The sequence below is a fragment of the Sus scrofa genome, chromosome 17 (assembly GCF_000003025.6).
Source record: "Sus scrofa isolate TJ Tabasco breed Duroc chromosome 17, Sscrofa11.1, whole genome shotgun sequence".
Lineage (NCBI taxonomy): Eukaryota > Metazoa > Chordata > Mammalia > Artiodactyla > Suidae > Sus > Sus scrofa.
Window position 1 is genome coordinate 49,230,194 of NC_010459.5, and position 27,842 is coordinate 49,258,035.

The 27,842-nt window shown below is 49.6% G+C and overlaps 1 protein-coding gene and 1 long non-coding RNA gene across 10 annotated transcripts in view; one reads left to right on the top strand and one right to left on the bottom strand.

Annotated features, from left to right (window-relative positions):
• The window catches only part of EYA2 (EYA transcriptional coactivator and phosphatase 2), a 313,108-nt gene extending 299,512 nt beyond the window's left edge, over window positions 1-13,596 (top strand). For all 7 annotated transcript variants that reach the window (XM_021077393.1, XM_021077399.1, XM_021077395.1 and 4 more), the window contains 3 exons: window positions 863-984; window positions 4,957-5,057; window positions 12,770-13,596. In XM_021077393.1, coding sequence (XP_020933052.1) covers window positions 863-984; window positions 4,957-5,057; window positions 12,770-12,850 — 304 coding nt within the window. In that variant the 3' untranslated portion in view covers window positions 12,851-13,596. The remainder of the gene's footprint in view (window positions 1-862; window positions 985-4,956; window positions 5,058-12,769) is intronic.
• On the bottom strand, window positions 3,535-26,001 carry LOC106506707. Of its 3 annotated transcripts, none has more exons than XR_002339857.1 (8): window positions 25,659-26,001; window positions 18,095-18,157; window positions 12,329-12,399; window positions 11,540-11,707; window positions 7,355-7,500; window positions 7,109-7,256; window positions 5,948-6,091; window positions 3,535-4,493 (listed from the first exon to the last, which is right to left on the bottom strand). It is a non-coding gene; the product is annotated as an uncharacterized LOC106506707 (long non-coding RNA). The 3 variants fall into 3 exon arrangements; XR_002339856.1 differs by lacking the exon at window positions 3,535-4,493 and adding an exon at window positions 5,030-5,377; XR_002339855.1 differs by lacking the exon at window positions 3,535-4,493 and having other exon boundaries at window positions 5,030-6,091.

The window sequence follows — 27,842 nt, forward strand, 5'->3', positions numbered from 1 at the left end:
CTACAGCTGCCGGTCTACACCACAGCCAGAGCAATACGGGATCTGAACCGCATCTGCAGCCTATACCGTAGCTCATGGCAATGCCAGATCCCCGACCCACTGAGCAAGGCCAGGGATCAAACCTGCATCCTCATGGATACTAGTCCAGTTTGTTTCCACTGCACCACAACGGGAACTCCAAAACTGGGAAAGTTAATCCATAGCTGTAGGTTTCAAGGATCTTGGAAAAGGTCAGAATGGGCATGTGCTTTCCAGTTTACCCCAGTCCTCACCTCTCTCTGTTGTCCTGCACTTGTTCTGTGTCACTAATGTACATTTCCAATAGGTTCCCCACAGCTATTGCAGTCTGTGGCCCTTGCAGTAAACATTTGCTTTTTAAATAGGTAAAGCGGAGTTCCCGTCATGGCTCAGTGGTTAACGAATCCGACTAGGAACCATGAGGATGCAGGTTTCCTCCCTGGCCTCGCTCAGTGGGTTAAGGATCCGGCGTTGCCGTGAGCTGTGGTGTGGGTCGCAGACATGGCTTGGATCCTGTGTTGCTGTGGCTGTGGTGCAGGCTGGCAGCTGCAGCTCTGATTTGACCCCTAGCCCGGGAACCTCTATACGCCATGGGTGCGGCCCTAAAAAGCAAAAAAAAATGAAAATAGGTACAGTACTCTACTCGTATTAGATGTCATTATGTCAGGCAGCTTCAGGCTTAAAAGAGGAATAGCTGGAGGTCCTTGAGCTCTGCCTTCACCTGAAGATGAAGAGCCTCCAAACCCCACCAGCATTTCCACCGACTCCAGGCTCAGCTGCAGCGTGAGGGGGCCTGGACCTGTGGTACCTGGGAGTTCTGACCCAGAGTCTCCTTTGTCCTCAGGCCCAATTGTGTCAACGTACTGGTCACCACCACTCAACTCATTCCTGCCCTGGCCAAAGTCCTGCTGTACGGACTGGGCTCCGTGTTCCCTATTGAGAACATCTACAGTGCAACCAAGACAGGTAGGGGGGAAGCCAGACCTCAGGGTGGTGCGGGGAGGGAGGGTGAAGCCCGATTTGCATGCCGGGTTTGGGAAGTTTAAGGAGAATGGCACGAGGGAAGCTGAAGGACTTGTCCACAGGCACGATTCAGAGCTCCAAAACCACCCCCATAACCACTTGCTTTAATTTCTGCTTCTAGAGAAACTGATTATGATTGCAGTTTTCTGAAGTGTGTGTATTGGAGTTCCCTTCGTGGCTCAGCAGTAATGAACCTAAGATCCATTAGGATGTAGGTTCGATCCCTGGCTTCACTCAGTGGGTTAAGGATCCGGTGTTACTGTGAGCTGTGGTGTAGGTCACAGACACAGCTCAGATCCCATGTTGCTGTGGCTGTGTTATAGGCCTGCAGCTGCAGCTCCAATTCAGCCCCCTAGCCTGGGAACTTCCACGTGCCGCAGGTGTGGCCCTAAAAAAAAAAAGAAAGAGAAAAAAAAAGAAAAAAACTGTGTGTAGTAGTCAGGATACCTACAAAGCTGCTGTAACAAACACACCCCAAATACAAAGGCTTAATTACATCAGGATCAGAGCTTATTTCTCCCTCAGGTGTCAGGAGACCAGAGGTGAGTGACCCAGGCTGATGGGAGACTGTTTTCACACCCACCCAGGAACCCTGTCCTTCTCATGTTATTGTTCCACTCTTCCCTATAATTTTATACTCTTGTATGTGGTCAAGTCAGAGTCTGCGATATCGTTCCAGCTTATGAAAAAGGGGAAAAGAGGAATGCACATCTAATATTTTAAAGCCAAGACTCAGGAGGAGGTCATGTTACTTCTCCTCACTTCCTACTGGCCCTAGCTTAGTCACATGGCCTTAACTAGTTGCAAGGGAAGCTGGGAAATGTAGTCCATAGCTAAGTGACTCTGAGCCCAGGTAAAACTTTAGTAATGAAATTCCATTACTAAGAAGAGGAAGGAGTTCCCATGGTGGCAGAGTGGGTTAGAAATCCAACTGCAGGAGTTCCCTTTGTGGCGCAGCAGAAATGAATCCAACTAGGAACCATGAGGTTGGGGGTTCAAGCCCTGGCCTCACTCAGTGAGTTAAGGATCCAGTGTTGCCATGAGCTGTGGTGTAGGTCACAGATGCAGCTCGGATCCTGCGTTGCTGTGGCTGTGGTGTAGGCTGGCAGCTGTAGCTTCTATTCGACCCCTAGCCTTGGAACCTCCATATGCCCCGAGTGCAGCCCTAAAAAGCAAAAAAAAGGGAAAGAAAGAAAGGAGAAGGGGAGGAAGATAGTCCCCCCCTCCGCCCCTGCCCAACATGGAACATAGGTTGTTTTAATTTAGATGGTACGGTCATTAAGTAATCCTGAATCTAACCTCAAACCATAGAGAGAAAACTATTTTTTTTTTAATGCTCTTTCTAGGAGAAAGTCTCGATTTAGTGTTATCCTACTTTAAGATCTAATACTTGCTAATCTCCCTTACTAACAAAGAAAACAAGCCTTAGGCTCAAAGCTTTCATCAGAAAAGAGAATTCAATAATTAGAAATTAACAGCATTATTTATCATTGGGGCAAGTATTATTGGTTTTCTTTGCAGAGGGCTGATTTATTTATTCTTGTATCACCTAAATATGTATAATAATATAAATAAATCTAGGTAGTTAAGATGTTTTTAATTAGAAAGTTTTACCTTTATTCTGGAGCAAAAAAAAAAAAAAGCAATTTCTAGGATGTACTTTGGAAGCATTTTCTTGTTTTTTTAAATAGGTTTTATTTATTTATTTTTGTCTTTTTAGGGCTGCACCTGAGGCATATGGAAGTTCCCAGGCTAAGGGTCCATCGGAGTTGTAGCTGTTGGCCTATGCCACAGCAACACCAGATCCTAGCAGAGTCTGCGACCTACACCACAGCTCATGGCAACCCCAGATCCTTAACCCACTGAGTGAAGCCAGGGATCAAACCTGCATCCTCATGGATACTAGTCAGTTTCCTTTCCACTGAGCCAAGACGGGAACTCTTGAAAGCATTTTCTCACAGCAGTTTCTGCCTTTACTAAAGTTCTAGGTCTGAACATAATAATTAATATAAAAATGCCTTTAGATTTTTAAACTGTAGAAACTCTGGAGTTCCCGTGTGGCTCAGCATGTTAAGGATCCAGCATTGTCCATGCTGTGGCTCTGTTACTGCAGAGGCATGGGTTCAGTCCCTGGCCTAAGAACTTCCACATGCTGTGGGTACAGCCAAAAAAGAAAAAAAAAAAAAAGTAAAAATCAAAGAAATTCAGGCCCCAGTGGCCATTGTAGATTCGGAAGCAGTACCTCATTAGGCTTTGTTTTCTTCCTGCCAACCTCTAGTTATGTGCTTTTTCAGGCTTATTTAGAACCTTTTCTAAAATAATGTTTTTAATTGTGGTAAAATACATATTAACATTAAATGTACTGTCTTCACTATTTTAAGAGTTGAGTAGGGAGTTCCTGTTGTGGCACAGTGGAAACGAATCTGACTGGTATCCGTGAGGTTGCAGGTTCGATCCCTGGCCTCACTCGGTGGGTTAAGGACCCAGCGTTGCCATCATGAGCTGTGATGTAGGCCAGCAGCTGTAGCTCTAATTTGACCCCTAGTCCAGGAACCTCCATATGCCACGGGTGTGGCCCTAAAAAGCAAAAAAAAAAAAGGCAGAATCATGCAATAATTACCTTTTTGTAACCAACTTATTTTGCTTAGGATGGCTTCAGGATTTATTCATGTTGTAGCAGGTACCAGAATTCCCTTTGTAAGGCTGAGCAATATTTCCTTGTATGTATAGGCCGCATTTTGCTTATCCAGGGCACATGAGGGCTGCTTCCACCCTTCGGCTGTTGTGGATAATGCTGCTGTGCCCATTCACAGGTGGACAAATGTCTCTTGAAGACTGCCCGCAGTGTTTTAGGGGCGTATACCAGACATGGAATTTCTACATCACAGGGTAGTTCAGTTTGCAGTTTTCCTGAGGAACTGCCGTCCTCTTTTCCCCAGCAGCTGCACCATTTACCATTCTTACCAACAGCGCCCTGGGCCTCAGTGGCTCTGTCTTTAAAATGGGAATTACATTAATTCCACTTTCATAAGGATTATGGTGACAGTGGAATGAATTTCTGTACGTCAGTGGTTCCCAGGGGGCAGGGGTGGGGGCAGTTTGCCCCCAAAGGAGCGCTGGCAACGTCCACGGGTGTGTTTCGCTCTCTAACTGGAGGAGGTGGTGCCGGCACGGAGCCGGTAGGGACCAGAGATGCTGCTGAACACCCCTGCATGCTGGCGGGAGGCCCCAGAGCAAAGGCTTAGCCCCAAATCTCAGGAACCCCGAGGCCAAGAAATCCTGCCGTGGGGAAGCGCTCTGCAGGTGCCAGCACGGAGGAAGCCGTGCTGAGTGACAGCTGCCATTATTAGTGCTCTTCCCGTTCTGCTGATGGGTCCCGACCTTGCTGACGCAGTCGGGATGAGCTGAGATCTGAATTCAGTGCCCCCGGATTTATCCTGCTGCCCAGACACCTGGGAAGAAGGAAACGACAAAAACGGTGCTTGTCTATAGGAAGAAAAAAACGTACAGGGGAGTCGCACGAGGCCACTCTGTCGCCAGGCTGCCTGCCCACAACTCTGCTTCCTAACTCTGGGATCCCGGGCAGCGCACTTCACCTGTCGGAGCCTCGTGTCCTTCTCTACAATGGGTCTGTCACCCCTGCCCCGCACAGCTGCCTGGTCACCTGCTTCAGACCCCTGCGCTGCCTCTTCTTCTGAGTCGCCGTGGACGAGCCCCTTAACCCCTGTGTGCCTCTTCAGTGTCATCCACACATGGGAATGATGACAGGGACGCCTCTGGCCTGAGGATGAAATGCTGACTACCTGGCCCTTAGAAAGACAACCGCGCACAGCAAGCTCTCAGTGGGCAGTTATCATTCACCTCGATCCTGGGTCCTCACCAAGTGCCTTTTCTTTCCTTCTTTCACGTGTGCAGGGAAGGAGAGCTGCTTTGAGAGGATCATGCAGAGATTCGGCAGAAAAGCTGTCTACATCGTGATTGGCGATGGCGTGGAAGAGGAGCAGGGAGCAAAAAAGGTACTCACTCGTCCCAGCTGTCGGGCTGCTTTCCCTCCTCTCTGGAGCCCACCTCCTTCCCAGGCTCTTTGCTCTTCCGCTCCCACTTGGAAATCGCAGAAGCATCCTGAGTAATTTCCTTCTGCAAATCCCCCTCGGTGCCTTTGGCTGCCACCCCTGGTAGCCCTGCGTTGTTTCTGGGACAAGCGCTCCGGAGCCCAGAGCCCCTCCGCTGGTTGGGGCAGGCTGGTGGGGGGCTAGTGCACGTGCGTGTGTTTTATTTGATACGTACTGATCAGATGTTCCAGGAACGCGTCCCAGTTAATAAAGACAGCATTAAGCTAATGAAAAAGAAAATCCTGCATTTGTGATCTCAGGCCCATGAGGAGTGGGGCAGGGGGTTCTGGTGGCTGCAGCTCTGTTCTTGGAAAAGAAACAGCTGCCAAAGCCCTGGGTCTGCATCTGTCAACAGCATCCCAGAGAGCCTGCCAGCCCCCCCAACCCAGAGGCCTGGGAAGTGGCTTGTTAATGTCACAGAGCTTAATTTGGGGGACCTGGTTTCCCCCTTCCCACCCCAGAAACAGATTCCAAGGAAATGCAAAAATGTTTAGGGTCTCTGCAGATGAAACCCACAAAAAGACAGAAAGCCCTGAGGGTCCTGAGAGAGGGGCTCAGGAGAAGGGTGCTCAGGCTTCGCACATACTGTTCCAGCCACCTGGAAGGCTCCTCCCCTTTCCCAGCTCCTCTGAATTCATCCTTTAAGCCTCTGGCTTCAGCATCACTTCCAGAGGGAAGAATTTCCAAACCCGCTCCCACTCCCATCTTCCGGCTAAATCCAGCCTGCCTGAGACTCCCTCCCCCAACTGTTCCTACTCCTTCAGGGCAGATGAAGGCAGCCACGAAAGAATTACCTGTGTGATTGGTGCTTGATCACAGACTACCCAGCTGTGGTGTAGCTCCGCCAGCTGAACACCTACTGTGTGCACCCTGTTGCAGGCACCGGGCATCCCACAGTGAGGACAGACAGGGCTCTCAGCCCTCAGTCAGAGCACAGCCTGGGGACAAGCAATCCACACATACACAGGAGTTCCCCTCATGGCACAGCAGAAACAAATCCGACTAGGAACCATGAGGTTGCGGGTTCAATCCCTGGTCTCCCTCAGTGGGTTACAGATCCGGCGTTGCCGTGAGCTGTGGTGTAGGTCACAGACGCAGCTCGGATCCCGCGTTGCTGTGGCTGTGGTGTAGGCCGGCGGCTACAGCTCTGACGAGACCCCTAGCCTGGGAACCTCCATATGTCACAGGTGCGGCCCTAAAAGGACAAAATACAAAAAAAGTTACGCATGACATGCTTGTCAGACAATGACATGGCTGTGGTGAAAAATAAAGCAGAGGAGACTTTGGGGGTGGGGCAGGGCAGGTGTAGGGAGTGGTAAGGAGGGGATGGGGAGAGGGAGGGGCGGCCCAGAGAGGAACCCAGAAGCTCTAAGGTGGGAAGGCTGGAGCTTCCTGCAGGAAGCCGGAGGCAGCGATGCCCTGCGGGGAGTGACAGGAGCTGCGGTCGGGGAGGTACCTGGAGCCTTCAGAAGGACCTCATCTTTCACTCTGAGCACTTTTTATAGTTCCCTTAACTTTAAAAATGAGTCGGAAGTTCCCTTGTGGGGCAGCAAGTTAAGGATCCGGCGTGGCCACGGCTGTAGCACAGGCCACACCTGCAATGGGAACTTCCACGTGCCTCAGGCGTGGCCAAAAGAATTGATTTAGAGGAAAAAATATTAGTAGTAGCTATGGGGTGATACACCAGGATACGGCCAAAACAGTGGCATGAGTCACATGCATTATCACAAGACTCCAGAAACCGTGTGCCAGGTCACGAGCACTGTCTCTGTGGTGAGACGGTGGACGCCCAGAGCCAGGATCAAAGGGGGATTCTAGAACCCCCCTCCCTAGTTCCACGTTCAGATCTCAGTGGAAAAAAACTCTGCCCTAAGCATGTGACAGCGATAAAAGTAAAGCCCTGCTTCTGTCAAAGTTGGGTTGAGAACCAGCTTAGGCCGTGGGCACCCCTGTACCTGCCTCCAGTTGCCACTTGGAGACTGACGGGACATCCATGGAGCAGTGGCTGCTGTTCGCCCACCTTCTCGCCAGTCAGAGGGGGTTGGTTAGAGCGGAGTAAGCAGGTGTTTGGACATGACCCATTTGTTCTCCTGAAGTGAAATTCTAACGGACAATAAAGCCTTCTTATAACCATACTGTCCGGGAGATCAACATCCAACGATCCAGCCAAGAGAAATAAGGCGAAGGTCGTGTGTACTCACAGTGACGTGTGCTTCAGCATGTCCACATTTGGGCAGAAAATCTGGCACTGAGGATGTGACCAGGCACACACAGGGGACACTGCTGCGTGGTTTCCACTGCTCACGAAGCCAGGGAGGTGCTGCAGCTATAACGTGATCGCTCCAAACTGCAAAGCAACCCATGGAAAGGTTCTGAACCAAACAAAATACAGGCTTCCCCAATTTACACAGTAATGGCAGCCCTGGAAACTTCAGGTTTATTAATAGCACGCAAAAGAGGCTCCCTTTGTAAGTGACATGTAAAGTGGCATTAAGTGTCTGCGCTCAGGTTATTACGAGCCGGTTCGTACTTACTTGACAATCTGGCAGGACGTTTGAAAAGGTTGAAGGTGGATGGGATGAGGCAGGACACCTGCCCCCACCTGCCATGTCCCCAGATCCTGACAGTCAAAAATCACACTCCTGTGGAGTTGCCGCTGTGGCACAGTGGGTGATCTGTCTTGTTTCTGTGGGGTTGCCAGGTTGATCCCCAGCCCGGCACAGTGGGTTTAAGGGTCCAGCCTGGCACAGTGGGTTAGTGGGTTGCCGCAGCTGTGGCCTAAGTCACAGAAGCAGCTCAGATTGGATCCCTGGCCCAGGAACTTCCTTATGCAGTGGTTGCAGCTGATAGCGGGAAAAGAAAGCACACTCCCAGATATTCCGCCAGTTGCCCCTAGGAGGCAGGCTCCTCCTCCTTTGCGAACTGCTGGTTTGGGGTGGCCCTCCTGTTTGGGATCAGGAGAGAAACTGATGGAGGTGCCACCTTAAATTCTATGTCCCAGGTGCCTTCCCCACCTCACCCTACAGCTGCCTGGCTCTCACAGAAATAGGTGCCCCGAATCCTAGCTCTGTCACTGTCAGCTGTGTGGCCTTCGGCAGATGGCACCCTCTCTGAGCTCATCTTTCCCTTATCTGTCCCCAGCTGCTGGGAGTATGGGTCCAGGGTCCAGCAGAGGGACCCTTCGGAGTTAGCCTCAATAGCCCAAAGCTGTGTGATTACTGCCCCCAGGACAGGGGTGGGAGGGGAAGAAGGCTCACCCACCTTCAGAAATTCAGAGCAGGTTTTCTCCTGAGGAGCCAGCAGAGAAAGAAAAACATGAATCCAAATTTTCAGAGTTCTCCAGTGGCACAGCAGGTTAAGGACCTGGCGTTGCCACATATGGTGGTGCAGATTCAATCCCTGGCCCAGGAACTTCCACAAAAACCAAAACAAATTTGCACATAGCAAAGAGGGAAACTGCACTGAGCAAAGTACCTAATTAAAAATAAGACAAAGCAGATATAAAAGGAAACAAGACTGACAAAGAGAAGGCACAGTAAATTGAAATAAGTAAAACTGGAGTTCCCATCGTGGCGCAGTGGTTAACGAATCCAACTAGGAACCATGAGGTTGCGGGTTCGATCCCTGCCCTTGCTCAGTGGGTTAACGATCCAGCGTTGCCGTGAGCTGTGGTGTAGGTTGCAGACACGGCTCGGATCCAGCGTTGCTGTGGCCCTGGTATAGGCCAGCAGCTTCAGCTCCGATTAGACCCCCAGCCTGGGAACTTCCATATGCCGCGGGAGCGGCCCAAGAAATGGCAAAAAGACAAAAAATAATAATAATAATAATAATAAAATTTAAAAAAAATAAGTAAAACCTAGTATTCATCACCATAAATGGGAATGAAACAAAACTTCCTGTTCACAGGCAATGATTTTCAGACTTGACTTTTTGTGTGTCTTTTGTCCTTTCAGGGCCGCACTCGCAGTATATGGAGGTTCCCAGGCGAGGGGTCTATCAGAGCTGTAGCCGCTGGCCTACGCCACAGCCACGCCAGATCCAAACTGCATCTGCGACCCACACCACAGCTCACAGCAATGCTGGATCCTTAACCCGCTGAGCGAGGCCAAGGATCGAACCCGCAACCTCATGGGTCCTAGTCAGATTCCTTTCGGCTGAGCCACGACAGGAACTCCCTGACTTGATTTTTTGAAGGCCAGCTGTATGTAAGATTCCTAACTCTTTTACATACAGTTCAAAAAATATGGGAAAAATGTTCATATATATACATACACTCAACAATGAAAACTGGTGTAGGGGGTATTAATATCAAACAAATGGATTTTAAGGTGAAAATCATTAGTAAAAATCAGAAGTATACATCTTAATCCCCTGAAGAGATGTATTGAATGTAAGCCTGTGAGTACCTAATAGCTTAACAAGAAAAAAACAATGCACATACGAAAACTCACCCAAATCTCTTGTTTGCTCAAAGCCCGCAGGAGAAGCACATGCTGAGACCTGCCGAGGGTGTGGATGGGGGCGGGGGGGGGGGGGTCTCCACCAGGGACAGGGTCAGCCAGTCTCAGAGGGGCCAGCACTGTCCAGGTTCTAGGGAGTAGAGTCTGGGTTGCTAGAGATACCAGCTGAGACAATAGAGAGCTTTTTCCTTCATCTCTCCCAGGGCCCCAGATTCCTTCCGTCTTGCTGCTCCGCCAGCCCCAGTACTGCTCTTCCCACAAAATCACCACCCCATGTCCACCCTCCAGCCACCAGGAAGGAAAAGGGGGAGGACGCCCGCTCCCTTTCAGAGCACAGCTGGCATAGGGCGGCATCACGGCTGCTCAGACCCCATTGGCCAGATCCAAGTCGCATGATCTCCCAGGGCCACAGAGGTAGCTGGGAGATGTAGCCTTTGTTAGCCACCACGTACCTAGCTTAAAAAGGGAGGCGGGGAGTCGTGTTTTCCGAGAGAGAAGGGAAGAGCGCATGGAGGAGGGAGCTGGCAGCCTCAGGCCGTCACAGCCACGACTCGTTATTCCTGATGTCATCACTTTGCTACGTCTCAAACCGCCCCCCCCTGCAAAGTGGGTATCATTCTGCTCCACTGTGTAAAGGACACATTTGAGATTCAGAGAGGTCGATTTATTTACTTAAGGTCACACAGCTGGAACAAGCAAAGGGCTGTGTGTTTTGCTCCAAAGACCTGGCAGGAGGGAGGTGGAGTCCACCAAAGAAGACTGGGGTGCACCCACACACACCAAACTCCCCTAAAAACCCCTGCCAGGGTCTGAAGCAGCGGCCCCAGCGCATTGGTGAGAAAAGCTGTGCGCCAGCAGCTCTCCCGGCCTGATGGATGGGACTCATTAGCCCAGGCCACCCGACACCTGAGCAGCGTGAAATATAGCGACAGGACAACCGGCCGCAGCTGCTTCAGATGGCAGTGTTGTTAATATCTCCATCTGAGTGGGTCATTTGTCTCCACCTCTGCATAAATGACAAATGCACTGCGCTCTGGAGCCACCAGGCCTGGGGGGAGGCGGCTGAGACAGTCTCTCCCCCTCTCCTCAGTTCCTTCCAGAAAATGAATTAGTCTTTAAGGAGGGCCTGGATTGGCCAGGAGGCAACCGGAATCCATCTTTGCAGAGAACCAAAGGCTTGGCCAGGGTGAGGAGAGGGTGAGGGAGCTGAAAGGCATTAAAGAGATGGCATCTGTTGCTCATGATGGATAGTTTTCTGCTTCCTTTGGGCAAAAGAACATCCGTTCACTGAGGGTTTTGAGAAACTCACCTTCCCTCTTTTCCTCCTTCCCCTTTTCATTCCTACCACAGATATTTCCTGAGCACCCACTATGTGCCAGGAGCTGTGCCAGGCGGCAGCGAACATGACTTTCCAAGCCTGAACTCTCCTCAAGGCCTTTACACTCACTATGTCTTCAACCTCAACTACCTCCCCCCACATTTGCACGGCTCCCCACTTCTTATTCTCTGGGACTTGCTTAAATGTCACACACCCCCAGAAAGGCCTCCCCAGTAGGCACCTTCCCCACAGCTGCTTTCTACCCCACCTTACCCTACCCTACCCCACCCTACTCTCCTGTTCTGTTTCTTTCATGGCACTTATCACAAGATGTTATTTTCTGATTCGTTGTCTCATGATCTCAAAACAGCTGCCACAGCTCCAGCATCACATATTAACATTATAGCATCCAAATAAAAAGGGAAAGAAAGGAAGAAGGAGTTCTCCTCAGGTGCCTCCCTCTAATCATGGAGGAAAACCTTTCCCAGAAACCCCCAGCCAACTTCCTCATTGGCTTCCACAGGTCACGAGTCAGGAAGGATACAAATCCCTGGCAAACAGGGCTGGGGTTGTCCTAGTTTGCTTAGGCGATGATAACTCATCCCTACCTCTGGGGTATGGTGCTGCCAAATTCTGTGTTCTGCAAGTGGGAAGTGGAAGATGGCTGTTGGACAGGCAACAGTTTTAGCCAGTGGTCAAATTTTCCGATGATAAACATGCAGTCAGGTTTTTTCTCTGGAGTCAGGCAGGACCCCTCTGTGCCTCAGTCCCTTCCCCTGTAAAGTAAGATAGACATAGCATATACAGCAAGTATTATCCCCATCTGATAGACAAGCAGGCAGGTAAGTCACCTACAGCCAGCCAGCTAACATGGTGGGACAGAGCTTTGCAAAGGGCGTTCTTAAACATTTAACCCTCTGCATGAAGGATTTCCTTCCGCAATCAACATAGCACGCCTTTCACCCCAGTCACAACTTTTGCTCTATCTGCATGCCCCCTCACTATTACCTACTTAATGTTTCCCTTTCAATCAACTCAATTACATTTAAAATTGAAAACCCGGAGTTCCCATTGTGGCTCAGCAGGTTAAGAACCCGACTAGTATCCATGAGGACGTGGGTTTGATCCCTGGCCTGGCTCAGTGGGTTAAGAATCCAGTATTTGTTGCCAGGTGAGGCGTAAGTTGCAAATGTGGCTTGGATCTCAGGTGGCTGTGGCTGTGGTGTGGGCCAGAGCTGCAGCTCCAATTTGACCTCTCGCCAGGGAACTTCCATATGCCGCAGGTGCAGCCCTAAAAAGACAAAAACATGCATACACATGTGCACACACACACCTGATAACATGACAGTAATACTGAGCAAGGGGAAAGATAAAAAACACCCTGGGACCAGCCCTACCTGATAAGATGGAGATGCGTGAGTGTTGGGGAGGGTTGAAGACACAGGAGCATCTAAGTAAGATTTTCTTCCTGAAGCAGCAGGATTCAGAACACATCTTTAAGAAGGAATAGCTTTCTCACCGCATGATTTACTTCCTTGTCAGCACACTGCCTATGACCACGCTGGTCCCAGCAGAGGGGAGAGGGTCACACAGTCCAACGGTGCAGGAAAGCCAATCAGAACAGGCTCAGGAGGAAGAGAAACAATTGCCAGACCGATGGGGACCAGCCACATAGGGGTTTGCCAACGATGATGCTCTGTGCCGCCAGTTAGGAAACGGCCACCTGCTCCACCGCCTTGGGGGGCATCTCCTGAGGCTCTGCCCATGGGTGTGGGGTCCAGGGGGCTGCGGAGGCGGGGGCAGGGCCTTAACCACATGGCTGGTGTTCTGTGTTCCAGCACAACATGCCTTTCTGGCGGATATCCTGCCACGCAGACCTGGAGGCGCTGAGGCACGCCCTGGAGCTGGAGTATTTATAGCAGAACTCGCGGCATCGCCACCTGCCATCGCAGCTGCATCCCACCCGCCCGGGCCCCTGGTTTTCCCTGCCTCCCCGCCAGATGCTGGAAGAGTCCCTCCAGCCAAGAGGACGTGTCCGGTGACCATCTCAGAAGCTGTCCTTTCAGTGCAAACACGGGGCCTGAGAAACAGAGTAGCCTGCAGTGGCTTTGGAACATTTTCCCTTTGGGGCAAAGGGCTGGCTCGCTTGGAGACCTTCCTAAAAGACTCACGGAACACAAGCAAGGAATTGCTGATTTGGGGGAGGCTGGGGATGAGGAGGAGGGAGACAGGCTTTTTTCTTTTCCTCTTTAATTTATGGACTAATCATTACTCTGGTATTATGCTCTTGTACCTGTGTTGTTGGTTCTCGTAGTCGTTGGTTTTTTGTTTTCTAAGCCGGCATGTGGGCAGTGCACAGTTCTAATTTAAGCCTCTCTGCTCCAAGTTGTGCTGTGGGGGGGACAGTCATTCTTTGAACATAGTGAGGGAGGCAATTCGGGGCTGTGGGGAGGACTATTGCTTTTTTTGTCTGTTTTTAAGGACCTAACCTGACGTCATGTGGACAGTGCACGTGCCTTATGCTGCCATCTTGTTTTCTAGGAAGAGGGGACCCTGGGGAGGAGGCAGTACTTTGTGACGGAAAAAGGCATTAAATAAAACCACGTTTACATTTTGAAGGGGGGTAGAGTATCCCTACTTTATTGCCCCTTTCGAGGTTTCTGAATGTGTTGGTATTTTCCAAAACCTCTTCTGTTATGAAAATATAAAGTCCAGTTCAAACTGGCCTAAGCCAAAGAGAAAAGGAAAGTGCCTCCGAGAACTTTAGGTGATATCTGCCTTCAGGCATAGCTGGATCCAGGTGATCAAGTGACTTTCTCCTATGTGGTTTTACTTCTCAGGCAGACTCTTCCCTGTGTGACAAAGATGGCTCTAAGAATCTTTCAGCAAAACTATATCAGCAGAAAGAGAACACTTTCTACATAGGATTGTGTCTTACTGGCCAAACTTGAGCCACCCATGGAGCTGGATTTAGGGTTTGATTTCTCATGAACAGAAAGTGGGGGAGAATTGGTCCCCCAAAGGAAGAATCAGCGAGCTACTATTAAGAGAAGTGGGGGAGATGAGGGCTGGCATGGAAAAGAGAACTGACTTCTATGCCAATGGCATGAAATTATTTTTCAGTGGATAAGCCAAGGATCCAGTATAGGGGACAGGAAGAGACATCTGGAGAAGTTCCAAGGATATTTTGAGCCCTGTCACTGCCCACAGAAGAGTTCCAAGTAGAGCCTGGATCCATTTGATTGGATCCTAAGCATAAGTGTAGGCTCCTTCCTCTATTCATGTTGGTGAAACCCAGGATCACCAATTGGCTGGCATCCCTGTCAGTGGAGATGGGAGATGATTTGATGATTGGAGTCTCAGAGCTAGTAGCTGATAAAGTCATCACCAAGGGTGAGATAGTCTCTTCCACTAGGCTCTGAGCTCCCTGGGGACAGGTGCCATTGGTTTCATCTCTGTATCCCTAAAATCAAGCATAGAGTACTTGGAATCAGTCCACAGAGTGGATGCTGACATAAATTGGAATCTCATTATAGATGAGGTGGAAGGAAGGATGAAAGTAAAATTGGAATCACGGTCAGATGGGTAATTGGCTGGGTGAATGGACATCTGGACATATGGATGAATGGATGGTTAAATAGTTGGGCGAGTGGATGGATGGTTAGTTAGACGATTGATAGTTGAGTGATTTAAGGTGGGTGGCCAGCTGGGTGATTGAGAATAGATGGACAAATGGATGACTCGATGGATGATTATATAGATTATAAGTGAATGGATGATTAGATGGATGACTGAATTGAGGACCCAATGGTTGTACAGTGAGATGAACAGATAGATGGTTGTTTGGATGAATGAATGGTTGCATGGTTTTATGGAAAAATAGATGGTTAACTGGGTGAATGAGTGGCTAAATGAATGGATGGATGTTTGAATGGGTAGGTGGATGGTATGATTGATGGCTGATGGGTGTTTGATAGTAATACTATGACGGTTGGATATGAGGATACGAGAATGATGCGATGGTTAGATGAGTGGATGGTTAAATGGAGGTAAAGAATCCCCAGAGTTTCCTAAAACATCTAGGTCAGCTTCCCTACCGCTTGCCAACTTAGATGTCTTCTAGAATGAGTGAAGAAGCTTTACTAGATGCATTGACTTCTGGCTGAAGTGGAGAAAGAGACTAGAGCAGAGCCTCCCGGGGAGTCAGTGATGTGAGCTCTCCTGGATCCTCCCTGTCTCCCCATTGTTTTGCAACCCTGCCACTCAGGCACCCACTTATAATCATGTGTTATCCATCCCTCCCTTCCTGCCACCATTAAAACCTGCCGTAGGAGAAAATTCTCTTTAGAGATAACAATGAGTAAATTACTTCTAAAACATTTTTTCAATCTTAATAGGCTTCCATTAGAAGCTCTAATAGTAGACCCTCAGCCACTCACACAGAAAGAGGTTTGAAGTGAAACAGAGAGACCTGCCCCTTAATCCTGAAACTAACTGCCCAGGTGGTCAACTATCCTTCTGCTGTGATGACTAAATATGGAAAGCTGGTGCTGACAGTCCACAGTCTGTGAGGTAAGTGTTTTATTCTGAAGTCTAGATGACTCGGAGCTGCCAGGGGCAGGAACAGTGTGTTTCTCATTCTGTAGCAGGGAGAGCAATGAATGAATGTTGGGTGATGGATGGATGGATGGATGGTGGATGGATGGATGGATGATGGATGGGTGGGTGGATGGATGGATGGATGGGTGGGGGGGGGGGGGGGGGGGGGGGGGGGGGGGGGGGGGGGGGGGGGGGGTGGATGGGTGGGTGGATGGGTGGGTGGGTGGATGGATGGGTGGGTGGGTGGATGAGTGGATGAGTGGATGGATGGATGGATAGCCAAGATTCAGTGGTCCTAGGTTGCTTGCCTTCACTGTTTCCCCAGAAGTATCTTGTAGCTCTCTAGAACACTTTTTTTTTCTGCTTTTTAGGGCCACATGAGTGGCATATGGAGGTTCCCAGGCTAGGGGTCGAATCTGAGCTACAGCTTCTGGCCTACACCACAGCCACAGCAACACCAGATCTGAGCCCTGTCTGCAACCTACACCATAGCTCATGGTAACACTGGATCCTTAACCCACAGAGCAAGGCCAGGGATCAAGCCCACAACCTCATGGTTCCTAGTCAGATTCTTTTCTGCTGTGCCACAATGGGAACTCCCCATAGAATACTTTTAGAAGTAGAGGAACTGGACTATGCAGCACTCCCAAACAAAAGCCCTTAGCCTCCTGGAAGTCTGAGCACAACCGCAGAACTTCCCGGCCAGCTCTGCAGAAGACAGAGAACCAAATAAGTCTTCAGGTCAACCTCTGGGGCTGAAAGTATTTGTCTCTCAAGGGATTTAGAAGTCAGAGATTTTTCCATTGGGATTTTTTTTTCCATTTGCAAATAACATAAATTCAATCAAAGTGGCTTAAAAAACAGACGTCTTTGGCTTACTTGACTGAAAGATTCAGGAATGTGTGATCTCAGACCCCATCACCACCCCAAATGCAGAACTCAAGACGGGTCTTTTTAAATTCTGTCTCATTCTATCCTTGGACTCTGTTTTCCTCTAATTTGGCTTCATTTGTAGGCAATAATGCACATGCTTGGAATAGAAGCTATGGTGGGACTATTCAACATAGATTTCCATTGATAAGTACTGCTTAATTCTTAAAAGGCTATTGCTTAGGAAAGATAGATTAAATTATTATGAGAGTTTAAAATATCCTTATGGTTGGAAGTTCCCGTTGTGGCGCAGTAGAAATGAATCTGACTAATATCCATGAGGATGTGGATTCAATCCCTGGCCTTACTCAGTGGATTAAGGATCTGGCGCTGTTGTGAGCTACGGTGTAGATCGCAGATGCGGCTCGGATCCTGCAATGCTGTGCAAAGCTGTGGCTGTGGTGTAGGCCAGCAGCTGCAGCTCCGATTCAACCCCTAGCCTGGGAACTTCCATATGCCATGGATGCAGCCCTAGGAAGCAAAAATAAATAAGTAAACAAATAAGTTAACAAATAAGTAAGGAGTTCCTGTCGTGGCTCAGTGGTTAACAAACCCAACTAGTGTCCATGAGGACGCAGGTTTGATTCCTGACCTTGCTCGGTGGGGAAAGCATGCAGCGTTGCCATCAGCTGTGGTGTAGCTCGAAGATATGGCTCAGATCCTGAATTGCTGTGGCTGTGGTACAGGCCGGCAGCTATAGCCCCTGATTCAACCCCTAGCCTGGGAACCTCCATATGCCGTAGGTGCAGCCCTAAAAGACAAAAGACCAAAAAAAATTTTAATTAAAAAATTAAAATAGGGAGTTCCCGTCATAGCTCCGTGGTTAACAAATCCGACTAGGAACCATGAGGTTGCGGGTTCAAGCCCTGGCCTCGCTCAGTGGGTTAAGGATCTGGCATTGCTGTGAGCTGTGGTGTAGGTTGCAGACATGGCTCAGATCCCACGTTGCTGTGGCTCTGGCGTAGGCCAGCAGCTACAGCTCCAATTAGACCCTTAGCCTGGGAACCTCCGTATGCCTCAGGGGCAGCCCTAGAAAAGACCAAAAAAAATGATAAATAAAAATAAAATATCCTTATGGTTTAAGTATTTTGAGTTGGTGCTTCCTTAGTTATTCGCAGCCAATAAATAGTAAACTAATTATTCAACTCATTCAACACATAGTAAATAGTGTTATTAGCAATAATATTCTACCACACGGGCTGAGATTTTTGAGATTTCTACTCAGGAAATCAGTCATTCATGTTACCAGCAACTAGAACAGGCATTTTTTTCACCAGATGTTAACTGAGCTTCTACAGTGCACTGGCACAACAGACACAAATTTGAAAAAGATATTGCCCTTGCAAAAATAGATAAATTTGACCATCTTTTTAAAAAGCTTATTAAAAAGCATAACTGGAGGCAAAAGTCAAAACTGAAACTCAAATCACAGACAAGAGTTTATCCCCCCCCAATATATAAAGAGCTCTTAGAAATGAAAAACAGGACATTTTATATTTTTTTAAAAAAATACAACTGGTTCTTAAAGCTATCAAAAAACACTCAGTCTCACTCATAATAAGAGAAATGCAAATACATTGAGATATCACTTTTCACATCAGACTGACAAAAAATTTGAAAGTTTTATGACTCACAGTACTGGTGGAGCTGTGGGCCCCCTCGTGCTTTGCTGGTGGAAGTTGAAATTGGTGCAACTCCTGAGAAGGGGAAGTTGGCAACATTAATCTGATTTGTAAGTTTGACCCAGCAATTCCACTTCTGAGAATTTATCAACAGATATATTTATGTAGGTATGAAAATTCTGTACAGAGTTATTTTCTACAACCCTGTTTATAATAGCAAAGAATGAAAACAACCCAAATACCCATCAGTAGTAGACTGTTTATATGATGATAAGCCACATGATGGAATACTATGCAGCCATAAAAAAGAATAAGACTAGTCCCTATGGATCGATTTGGAAAGATCTAAACATACTAAGTGAAAAAGAACAGCTACAGAAGAGAATGTGGCACATGACACCTGTTGTGTAAAAATGGAGGGAAAAAATGAGAAATATTTATGAAAAGAAACCTTGGAAGGATATATGGGATAAGAAAACAATGACCCACAGGAGGCCTCAGACACATAGATGACAAGTGGGAGAGTACCTTCTTCATAATTGAAATTTGCCAGTGGATAACTAAGAACACCTTATATGTCATATGTCAGTTCTGGAGACTTCTCTGCCAATAGCCCATTGCTCTTGAGGACTTGTTTTTAGCAGTTTCCCCCAAATGGCAATAGTCACCCTTCCCCTGGGCCTCATGGTGCTGGCACAAAGGCTAAGGAAGATTTTTTTGTTTGTTTTTTCTTTTTAGGGCTGTGCCTGCAGCATATGGAAGTTCCCAGGCTAGGAATCAAATCAGAGCTGCAGCTGCTGGCCTACGCCACAGCACAGCCACACCAGATCTGAGCCACATCTGCAATGCTTGGGCAATGCTGGATCCTTAACCCCTGAGCGAGGCCAGGGATCAAACCCACATCCTCACAAACATGGTGTCAGGTTTTTAACCCGCTGAGCCACAGCAGGAACTCCAAGGCAGATTGCTCTGAAAATCAGGCAACCTCATTCTTGCTCCACCCCAGGAAGCACTGGCCCTCCTGGGCCACCATGGTCAAAAGCAGGGTCTCATGGTCCGAGTCAGGGACCCTATCAACTTTGGAGGCAGCTGTGCTACACCCACTCATCTGCTATTCCAGGTGAAGCAAAGGTCTCACTTACCAGGCACTTTTCCCGGCTTCTGGAAGCAGAGGTGGAAAGAGAGGTGCATCCCATTGTCTGCTTGTGAACCAAGCAGGCAAACTCACAACCAGAAGCAGGGTCCACCCACACGCCCTGGTTCCTCTCCACACCCGGGTCACAGGCTTGCTTTCCTGCCTGAGCCACAACCCCAGTCCCCTCCCAAGAGCCTCCCAAGGTCAGGGAGAAGAAGGAGCCGTGGGACCCTCAACCAGGAAGGGAGGTGGGCCTGGAGGCCCTGAATCAGCCAGGTTCCAAGGGGGTCCCAAGAACCTCCTTTGGACCAAGGATCTGTCCGTTCAGGGCCCAAAGCCAGCCCCTGCGCTTGTGAGGACTGAACCCTGAGGGCCTTTGTGTTGGGTAAAGTTTTTGTTTTTTGTTTTTCAGGGCTACCCCACAGCATATGGGAGTTCCGGGCTAGGGGTCGAATCAGAGCCACAGCTGCTGGATCCAAGACGTGTCTGAGAACTACAGCACGGCTCACGTCAATGCCGGACCCTTAACCCACTGAGCGAGGCCAGGGATCGAATCCACGTCCTCTTGAATGCTAGTCGGGTTCATTAACCACTGAGCAACGAAGGGAACTCCTGTTGGGTGAGATTTTGACTTTCAGAATACGCAACGTGGCATCCTTCTGTCAATGGTGGGGACGGCTGCCATCCCCAGACACTATGACTCCAGAAGGTAAGATCACATGTACTGTCATCAGAACTGCGTGGGGACACCGTGCGCAGGCTGGTGACCTCTGAGGAGGGACATCTGAGCTCAGACCTGGATGATGAGAAAAATCGAGGAAACCATTCCAGGGAGAGCCTCCGGGCAAGCCAAGCTCTCGAGCTGGAGGGAAAGAAAGGCCAGCATGGCTAGAGGACAAAGGCCAAGGCCAGGGCAGGTCTGGTTGGACCCTTTTGGCCTTGGCTTTGGGATTTAGTGGAGTTTGGATTTTATTCTAAATCCAGTGCAAAGACAGCAGAGGGTTTTCAGCAGGAGGGGCACGATCTGGTTTATATTTTTAAAACTCCCCCCGGGCTGCTAGGGGGAGAATGGTTTAGAGGGTGGAGAGTGGAGGCAGGGCTTCTGGACAAAAACAGCTGGTCGTGGGATTTCTCATGAACTTGAAGACATTTCCTATTTATAACCTCCACGCGCTTTCCTGCCCAAAGCTCAAGCCACATCATGATGTATTTTACACAATGACACCTGGGTAAACGCCACCCAGATCAGGCTGGACCCTCCGAGTCCTTCCCAGCCTCTTCCCACCTTCCACACGCTCATTTCTGTCACCCAGAGTTTGGCCTGAGCTACAAGTTCCTAAACACAGATCCATGCGGCGTACAGCCCGACTTCTTTCATCCAGTGCTTTTAAGATGCTTCTAGGAGGTTGCCTGGATCTGAGGTTCATTCTGGGTAAAGGAGAACTGGAGTCGAGAGCCCTAGTCCATCCCCAGTGAAGATGCCAGCTCTGCGCTGGCGAAACTGTGCTCTCAAGTGACCACCAGAGGGCAGTGCGACCCCACCTCTGGCCCCAGCCACCCGCGGGTGCCCCCTGAAGTCAGGCCTGGAAACAACGCTGTAAGGATTCCAGAAGCATCTCCCTGAGGCTGTGCCCTTGCCTCAAGGACGGCCTCCCTGGAATGGCAGCCCCAGCCATGTACTCAGGCCCACGAGTTAATTGACCTGCTGCGGCCACGATGGGGATGCCAGCAGAGAGCAGCACAGTGGCCTCAAGAGCAATCGGCAGCCACCGGGCTGGAAGGCGCTTCTTCCCGCACTCAGGCCAACCTTAAGCTACCCGCTCTGAGGCTTAATAACACCATGGTAACAATAGTTTAAATTGTTTAAAATCAATGTTGGAATTTCTTTTTATATCCAGAAGTTCATTTGAGGATGGTGGATAAGCCAGCTGCAGCCAAATACTGATTTTAAAATTCAACCATTACGTATTTAGCCAAAAATGGGTATTTGGTGACCTCTGGCTGCAGGTGATGGGGTGTCTCTTGGCACTTGCTGCCCCCACCCCATCCACTGCATCAGAAACACAAAAGCCCTGCCCTCCTCTCGGCCCCTGGATCCCACGGGCCACCCAGTATGGTTGACGGGGGCGCTGCACACACAGGCCCAGCCTCTAACATTTATTAAGCACCAACTGTGTCCCAGGCACCAGGCTAAGCCCTTGACCTGCATTAGGTGCTTCCATCCTCACAGCCACACCTGGAGAAGAGCCACTGCGCGACGGTGAGACCTTGGGTCAGATCGCAGCTCTTCCTTTTACTGTCTGTAGGAACTTCGCCTCCTAAACCTCAACTTCCTCAGCTGTCAAATGGGGTAGTAAGAGAATCCACCTCACAGATTTGTTGCCGGCACTGAATGCATTCAGATACGGACAGCACTTGTCTGAAAGCCACTTTTTTGGTCATTCAAGAAATGCATGTTGGAGTTCCCGTCGTGGTACAGTGGTTAATGAATCCGACTAGGAATCATGAGGTTGTAGGTTCGATCCCTGCCCTTGCTCAGTGGGTTCAGGATCCGGTGTTGCCGTGAGCTGTGGTGTAGGTTGCAGACGCGGCTTGGATTCCGCGTTGCTGTGGCTCTGGCGTAGGCCAGTGGCTACAGCTCCGATTCGACCCCTTGCCTGGGAACCTCCATATGCCGGGGGAGCGGCCCAAGAAATGGCAAAACAACAAAAAAAAAAAAAGAAAGAAAGAAATGCATGTTACATCAAGACAGCATAGGGAGTTCCCGTTGTGGTTCAGCAGTAATCAACCTAACTAGTATCCATGAGGATGTGGGTTCTATCCCTGGCCTCACTTAGTGGGTTAAGGACCTGGCATTGCTGTGGCTGTGGCTGTGGCCAGCAGCTATAGCTCTGATTGGACCCCTAGCTTGGGAACCTCCATATGCCATGGGTGCGGCCCTAAAAAGCCAAAAAAAAAAAAAAAAGAGCCAGAATAGCAGACGTGCGTGTATATAAATGTATAAATACAGGTGTATGTGTATTGTATGTACATGATTCACAAAGCAGTGCTGACCCTGGATACTATATGTGCTGTTATTTTCCATCCTGTTCTATTTTCTTTTTAAAGGATGCAGGTTACCATCCACCAAATCAATGCCATCATGACCCACTGTTTGGAAAATACTAGTTTAGAAAAGACCCAGCGAACGGTGTTGTTTTCAAGAGTCCCATTTTGCAGAGGGGGGAAGATGAGGCCCCAGAGTGTTGTGGCTTGCCTGTGACCTCACAGCCGTGAGGCGGCAGGGCCCAAACTCCAGCCAGGAACCTCTGACTCCTAAATGAAGGCTCTCCAGCACAAGGTGCAAACTGGTGACTCACAGGCCACATCCAGCCCACAGATAAGTCTGATTGCTCTTCACAATATATTTTCAAAATGTGATCCAATTATATAAAAGTTGGGAGAAGTAACTCAAAAATCTAAATTTTCAACTTCTCACCAAAACAAGTGGGGGGATGATTTTGTGACACAGGGCCTGCGTGAGCACATGATCAGCTGACGTCACCCCAAGCTGCCCCTTTTAGCTGCTTGCAGGTACTGCTCTCCAAGTTCACCCTTTGCCATAGTCCCCACTGTGCCCTATTGCGTCCCTGACACGGAGGCCACACATCAGCTGCCTTTTATCATCACATATGCCGGCTGGTTTTTCCATAGTGGTGAGAGATTTTCTATCAAAAAAAGGAAAAATAAAAACTAAACCAAGGAGGCTCCAAGTTTCAAGAAAAAAAAATGCGCAAATCTCTTCTAACATTTAAATACAAAGAAAATATGCATGTCTAGGTCGCGTTTACCCCCAATCTGTTTCACTGGTTTCTACTCCCTGACTTGTGCAGGAGCAGAGACTACAACCCCCGTCTTATCCGCTACCCTCTATCCACCTCCATCCGTTTTGTCCACAGCTTTGTCCCAGCACGTGACATTGCTCGGCCAAGAAAAAAATGCCTGATTAAGGATGAATGAATGGGAGTTCCCGTCGTGGCTCAGTGGTTAACGAATCCGACTAGGAACCATGAGGGTATAGGTTCGATCCCTGGCCTTGCTCAGTAGGTTAAGGATCTGGCATTGCCATGAGCTGTGGTGTAGGTTGCAGACGCGGCTCAGATCCCACGTTGCTGTGGCTCTGGTGTAGGCCAGTGGCTACAGCTCCGATTCGACGCCTAGCCTGGGAACCTCCATATGCCTCGGGAGCGGCCCAAGAAATGGCAAAAAGACAAAAAATATAAAAAAAAAGATGAATGAAAGGAGTTCTGTTGTGGCACAGCGAGGTGAGGATCCTGTTCAGGTCACAGCTCTGGCATGGGTTGGATCCCTGGCCCAGGAAGTTTTATATGCCACAGGCACGGACGAAGAAAAAAAAAAAAGAGAGAGAGAGAGAATGAATCAAAGAATGAATAAGCAGGAGTTCCCGTCGTGGCGCAGTGGTTAACGAATCCGACTAGGAACCATGAGGTTGCGGGTTCGGTCCCTGCCCTTGCTCAGTGGGTTAACGATCCGGCGTTGCCATGAGCTGTGGTGTAGGTTGCAGGCGAGGCTCGGATCCCGCGTTGCTGTGGCTCTGGCGTAGGCCGGTGGCTACAGCTCCGATTCAACCCCTAGCCTGGGAACCTCCATATGCCATGGGAGCGGCCCAAGAAATAGCAACAACAGCAACAACAACAACAACAAAAAGACAAAAAAAAAAAAAAAGAATGAATAAGCAGGTTTTGTTGTTGTTGTTGTTGTTTTAATAACCACATCCACAGCATATGGAAGTTCCTAGGCCAGGGATTGAATCTGAGCCACGACTGCAACGCACTGGATCCTTTAACCCCTGCACCAGGCCAGGGTTCAAACACGCTCCTCCCAAGTCACTGCAGTTGGATTCTTTTTTCTTTCTTTTGTTCTTTCTTCCTCTCCTTTCTTTTGCTTTTTAGGGCAGCACCTGCAGCATATGGAAGTTCCCAGGCTAGAAGTCAAGTCAGAGCTGCGTCTGCGACCTACACCACAGCTCAGACAATGCCAGATCCTTAACCCACTGAGCAAGGCCAGGGATCAAATGCACATTCTCATGGCTACTAGTCAGGTTTGTAACCCACTGAGCCACAGTGGGAACTCTGCAGTCGGATTCTTAACCCACCGTGCCACAGCGGGAACTCCACAAGTGGCTTTTATACAAAAGCTTCTCCAGTAAAACAAATATACAGTAATAGTTAAGAGTAGGTATTTTTTGATCACCAGATGACTCAAGTCCAGCTTCTGCCACTAACTAGACGTGTGACGTCAGGCTATCAGGGTGCCGGGTACAGAAACGACCTGGGATGTGAAAGAGGCGGCGTAAATGAAGTTCCCCTCTCCTCCTTCAGTTCAAGGTGAACCAAGGTCAGTGCTCAGTTGTGTTAGCAAGTCTCCTGGCCTTGAACCTGCTGGGCCACGGAGGCCACCGTTTCCCATTAACATCACGCCCTGAAAAGAGAGCCCTGGGCAGGGAGAGCCCTGGGCCAGGTGGCAAACCTGGGCACAGCTCTGGGTGAGAACTGGTTTGTTCAACATCCAAACAGCCCTTCCTTGGTGTGCCTCCTGAATGAAGAGGCTGGAAAGCTGCGAATTCTATGTCCCAGACTCCCTTAAAGGGAGAGGTCTGGGCCATTTAAGAATCCCCAAGTCTGGGAGTTCCTGTTGTGGCTTAGTGGACAGGCACCCAACCAGTATCCATGAGGATGCGTGTTTGATCCCTGGCCCCACTCAGTGGGTTAAAGGACCCAGCATGGCTGTGAGCTGTGGTGTAATAGATGTGGCTCGGATCCCGCCTTGCTGTGGCTGTGGCCTAGGCTGGCAGCTGGAGCTCTGTTTTGACCCTTAGCCTGGGAACCTCCTTATGCCACACATGCAACCCTAAAAAGACCAAAAAAAAAAAAAAAGGCAGGGGGAGGGGGCCACCAATCAACAGCATCCACAAGATGCCTGCACTCGTGCTGCGTTAAGAGAGAAGGAAGGCCTGGGCCTGGGGCGCTGGCCCACATGTACAGACCCGGAGAAAGCTGGCGCAGGTCTGGCCCCAGACGCTGATGCATGTGCTCCTCCACTCAGCAGCGAGGCTTCCTGATCCTGCGGCAGCAGGGGCTCCCCTGGGGCTCAGTCTGCAGTGTGGCTTCCTCAGCCCTCCCTGTGACTCTGTAAATAATGCGTCAGTCACACCCAACCAGGGAAGCAGCTAGATCTGGCCTGTGTGTTTGGGGTAATTTATTATGAGAATTAGAGCTTTTATTAGACCACAGATAGCTATGGGAGGACGTAGGGAAGTGAGGTCTGAAAAGAAACTTCTGGAGCCACCTACCAGGCAATCTGAGAGGCCATGGGGTACGTCTAGCCACCGAAATAAGGCTGCAGAGAGGCGCAGTAGATAAATGGATGGGGAGCCATTACCTCTGCAACCAGGCGTCCAGGGACAGGTGCTGATGCCGAGTCAGGAGGAAGACCTGGAGGACAGCAGGGACACGCTGGAGACTGCTGGCACATCTGCTGCTCTTTGTCACCACATCAAAACGCAGCGAACTTGCACAAGTAGAGGCTGCTCTTCCCTTCCGCCTTCAAAAGTCTCACTCACCTGAGTTGCTCTTGCGGGTCAGTGCTAACTTAGACCCACTGAGAGAGAGAGGGATTCTGGGAAATGTAGTTCCAGCCTAACCAAGTTGACACAGCCAAGTACAGACTAGTGGCTTACTAAACCCTTCTGCTTTAACTAGCTGGGTGAATTCTGCTTTGGAAAACTCACCTGACTGACTTTGGACGGCTCGGCAGTGGGTGCTTATTTCTCGTCAACTCAAGGCCTTTAATTTCCCACCTTATGAATTTGCACCAGAAGCAGCCTGAAACCCACTTTCCCAGCTTCCCTTGCATTAAGACTGTAAGCATGTGACCTGGGTTCAACCAATCAGATATACCCAGACGGTACCCAGGTTCAGCAGCTCAAGTACACTCAGATGGTACTTAGACTCAATCTGCTACACCCACGTGGAACCCAGGCGTGGGGAACCCAGGTGTGGGCAATCCAGATACACCCACAGGTGACAGCGATGGAAGTGGATCCTGATGTGTAGAATTCAATCGAGCAAGGAGATGGAGGGGACATCATCAGAGTCACTATTGGGAACCTCACTGAATTATATACTTTGAACAGATAGACCTATGGTATATGAATTCTATCTTTAAAGCAGTTAAAAACAAAACAAAACCCACCCTGGCTTCCCATTGGAACATGATTTGACCTCCAAGCTCTCTTCCCTCTCTGATCTCATCAGCCCCACCCGCACCCTGAAACCCTCCATTCTGGCCTCATTCACCTTCCTCCTCTTCCCAGAGGGTGCCAGGTGCCCCACTTAGGCCTTTTATTCCTGCCTTCCATCCACCTGAGATGCCTTTCAACCAGGTTTGTGCTCTGAGCTCTGGCTGCCCGTCAGGATCACCAGGAGAGCGTTATAAGCCCAGAAGCCCAGGCACCACCCTGGAGAGTCAGAGGCCATTATCTGGGGAAGGAGGGTGGCATCTAGTATTTGTTGGCTTGTTTTCAATCTTCCCAGGTGCTTCTAACATTCAGCCAGCATTAAGAAACTATTGCCCCCTGGAGTTCCCATCGTGGCTCAGGTTAGGAACCCAACGTCTTCTCCATGAGGATGCAGGTTCAATCCCTGGCCTTGCGCAGTGGGCTGAGAAGCTGGCACTGCTGCAAGCTACAGTGTAGGTCACAGTTGCAGCTCAGACCAGTGTTGCTGTGGCTGAGGCACAGGCCGGCAGCTGCAGTTCTGACTCAATCCCTAGCCGGAAACTTCCATATGCCAAAGGTGCAGCCGTAGGAAGGAAAAAAAAGGAAAGAAAAAGAAATCACTGCCCTAGCTGACACACCTTCAGGTTTCAGCTCAAAGGCCAGCTCCCCCAAGAGCCCAACCCCAATCATACCACCTACCTTTCTTCTATATCCTGCTTATTTACCTTCAATGAGTCTATTCCACCTAAGGTTCTATCATATGCTTATCTGTTTCCCAGTGAGAATGTCAGATGGATGAGGACAGAGGTTGTGTCCCCTGCGCTTGGCTCAAACAGATGCTCAGTAAGCTACTGTTTTACCGAATGAACCTCCACCAGCCCGCGGTTGGTCCAGCTCCAGCTCTGGAGGCTGCAGTTCTGCATAGGCGCCACCAGGGGGCAATAGTGCCTGATTGCATTAAAGGCCACCCCAGATCCACCCAGTCAGCTGTGCCTGCTGCCATCCTGCCTGGGCGGGGCCGTCACTCAGAGGAAGGAGCAAGGACCAAGGCAGATGGACGACATGGTGTCCGTCCTTCCTCTCCTCATGCATAGATCCAAAGCCACTGGGCCGTGAATACACTCCACCCAAACTAAAGTCAAAGGGAAAAAGCCCTGCTGCCCTGTCTGGAACCTCCAAGTCCCTGCCCCTTACCTGGCTGCTCACTGTGCCCTGGATGCAGCCACCTGGGACGACCCCCATGGGTCCCTCACACAGCTCAGGACTCACACGAGGGACCTGCAGGTCTGTGTGCCGTGGCCAGTGTCTGCAGACCACCTGCAAATCCACCAACTGGGAGATGTCAC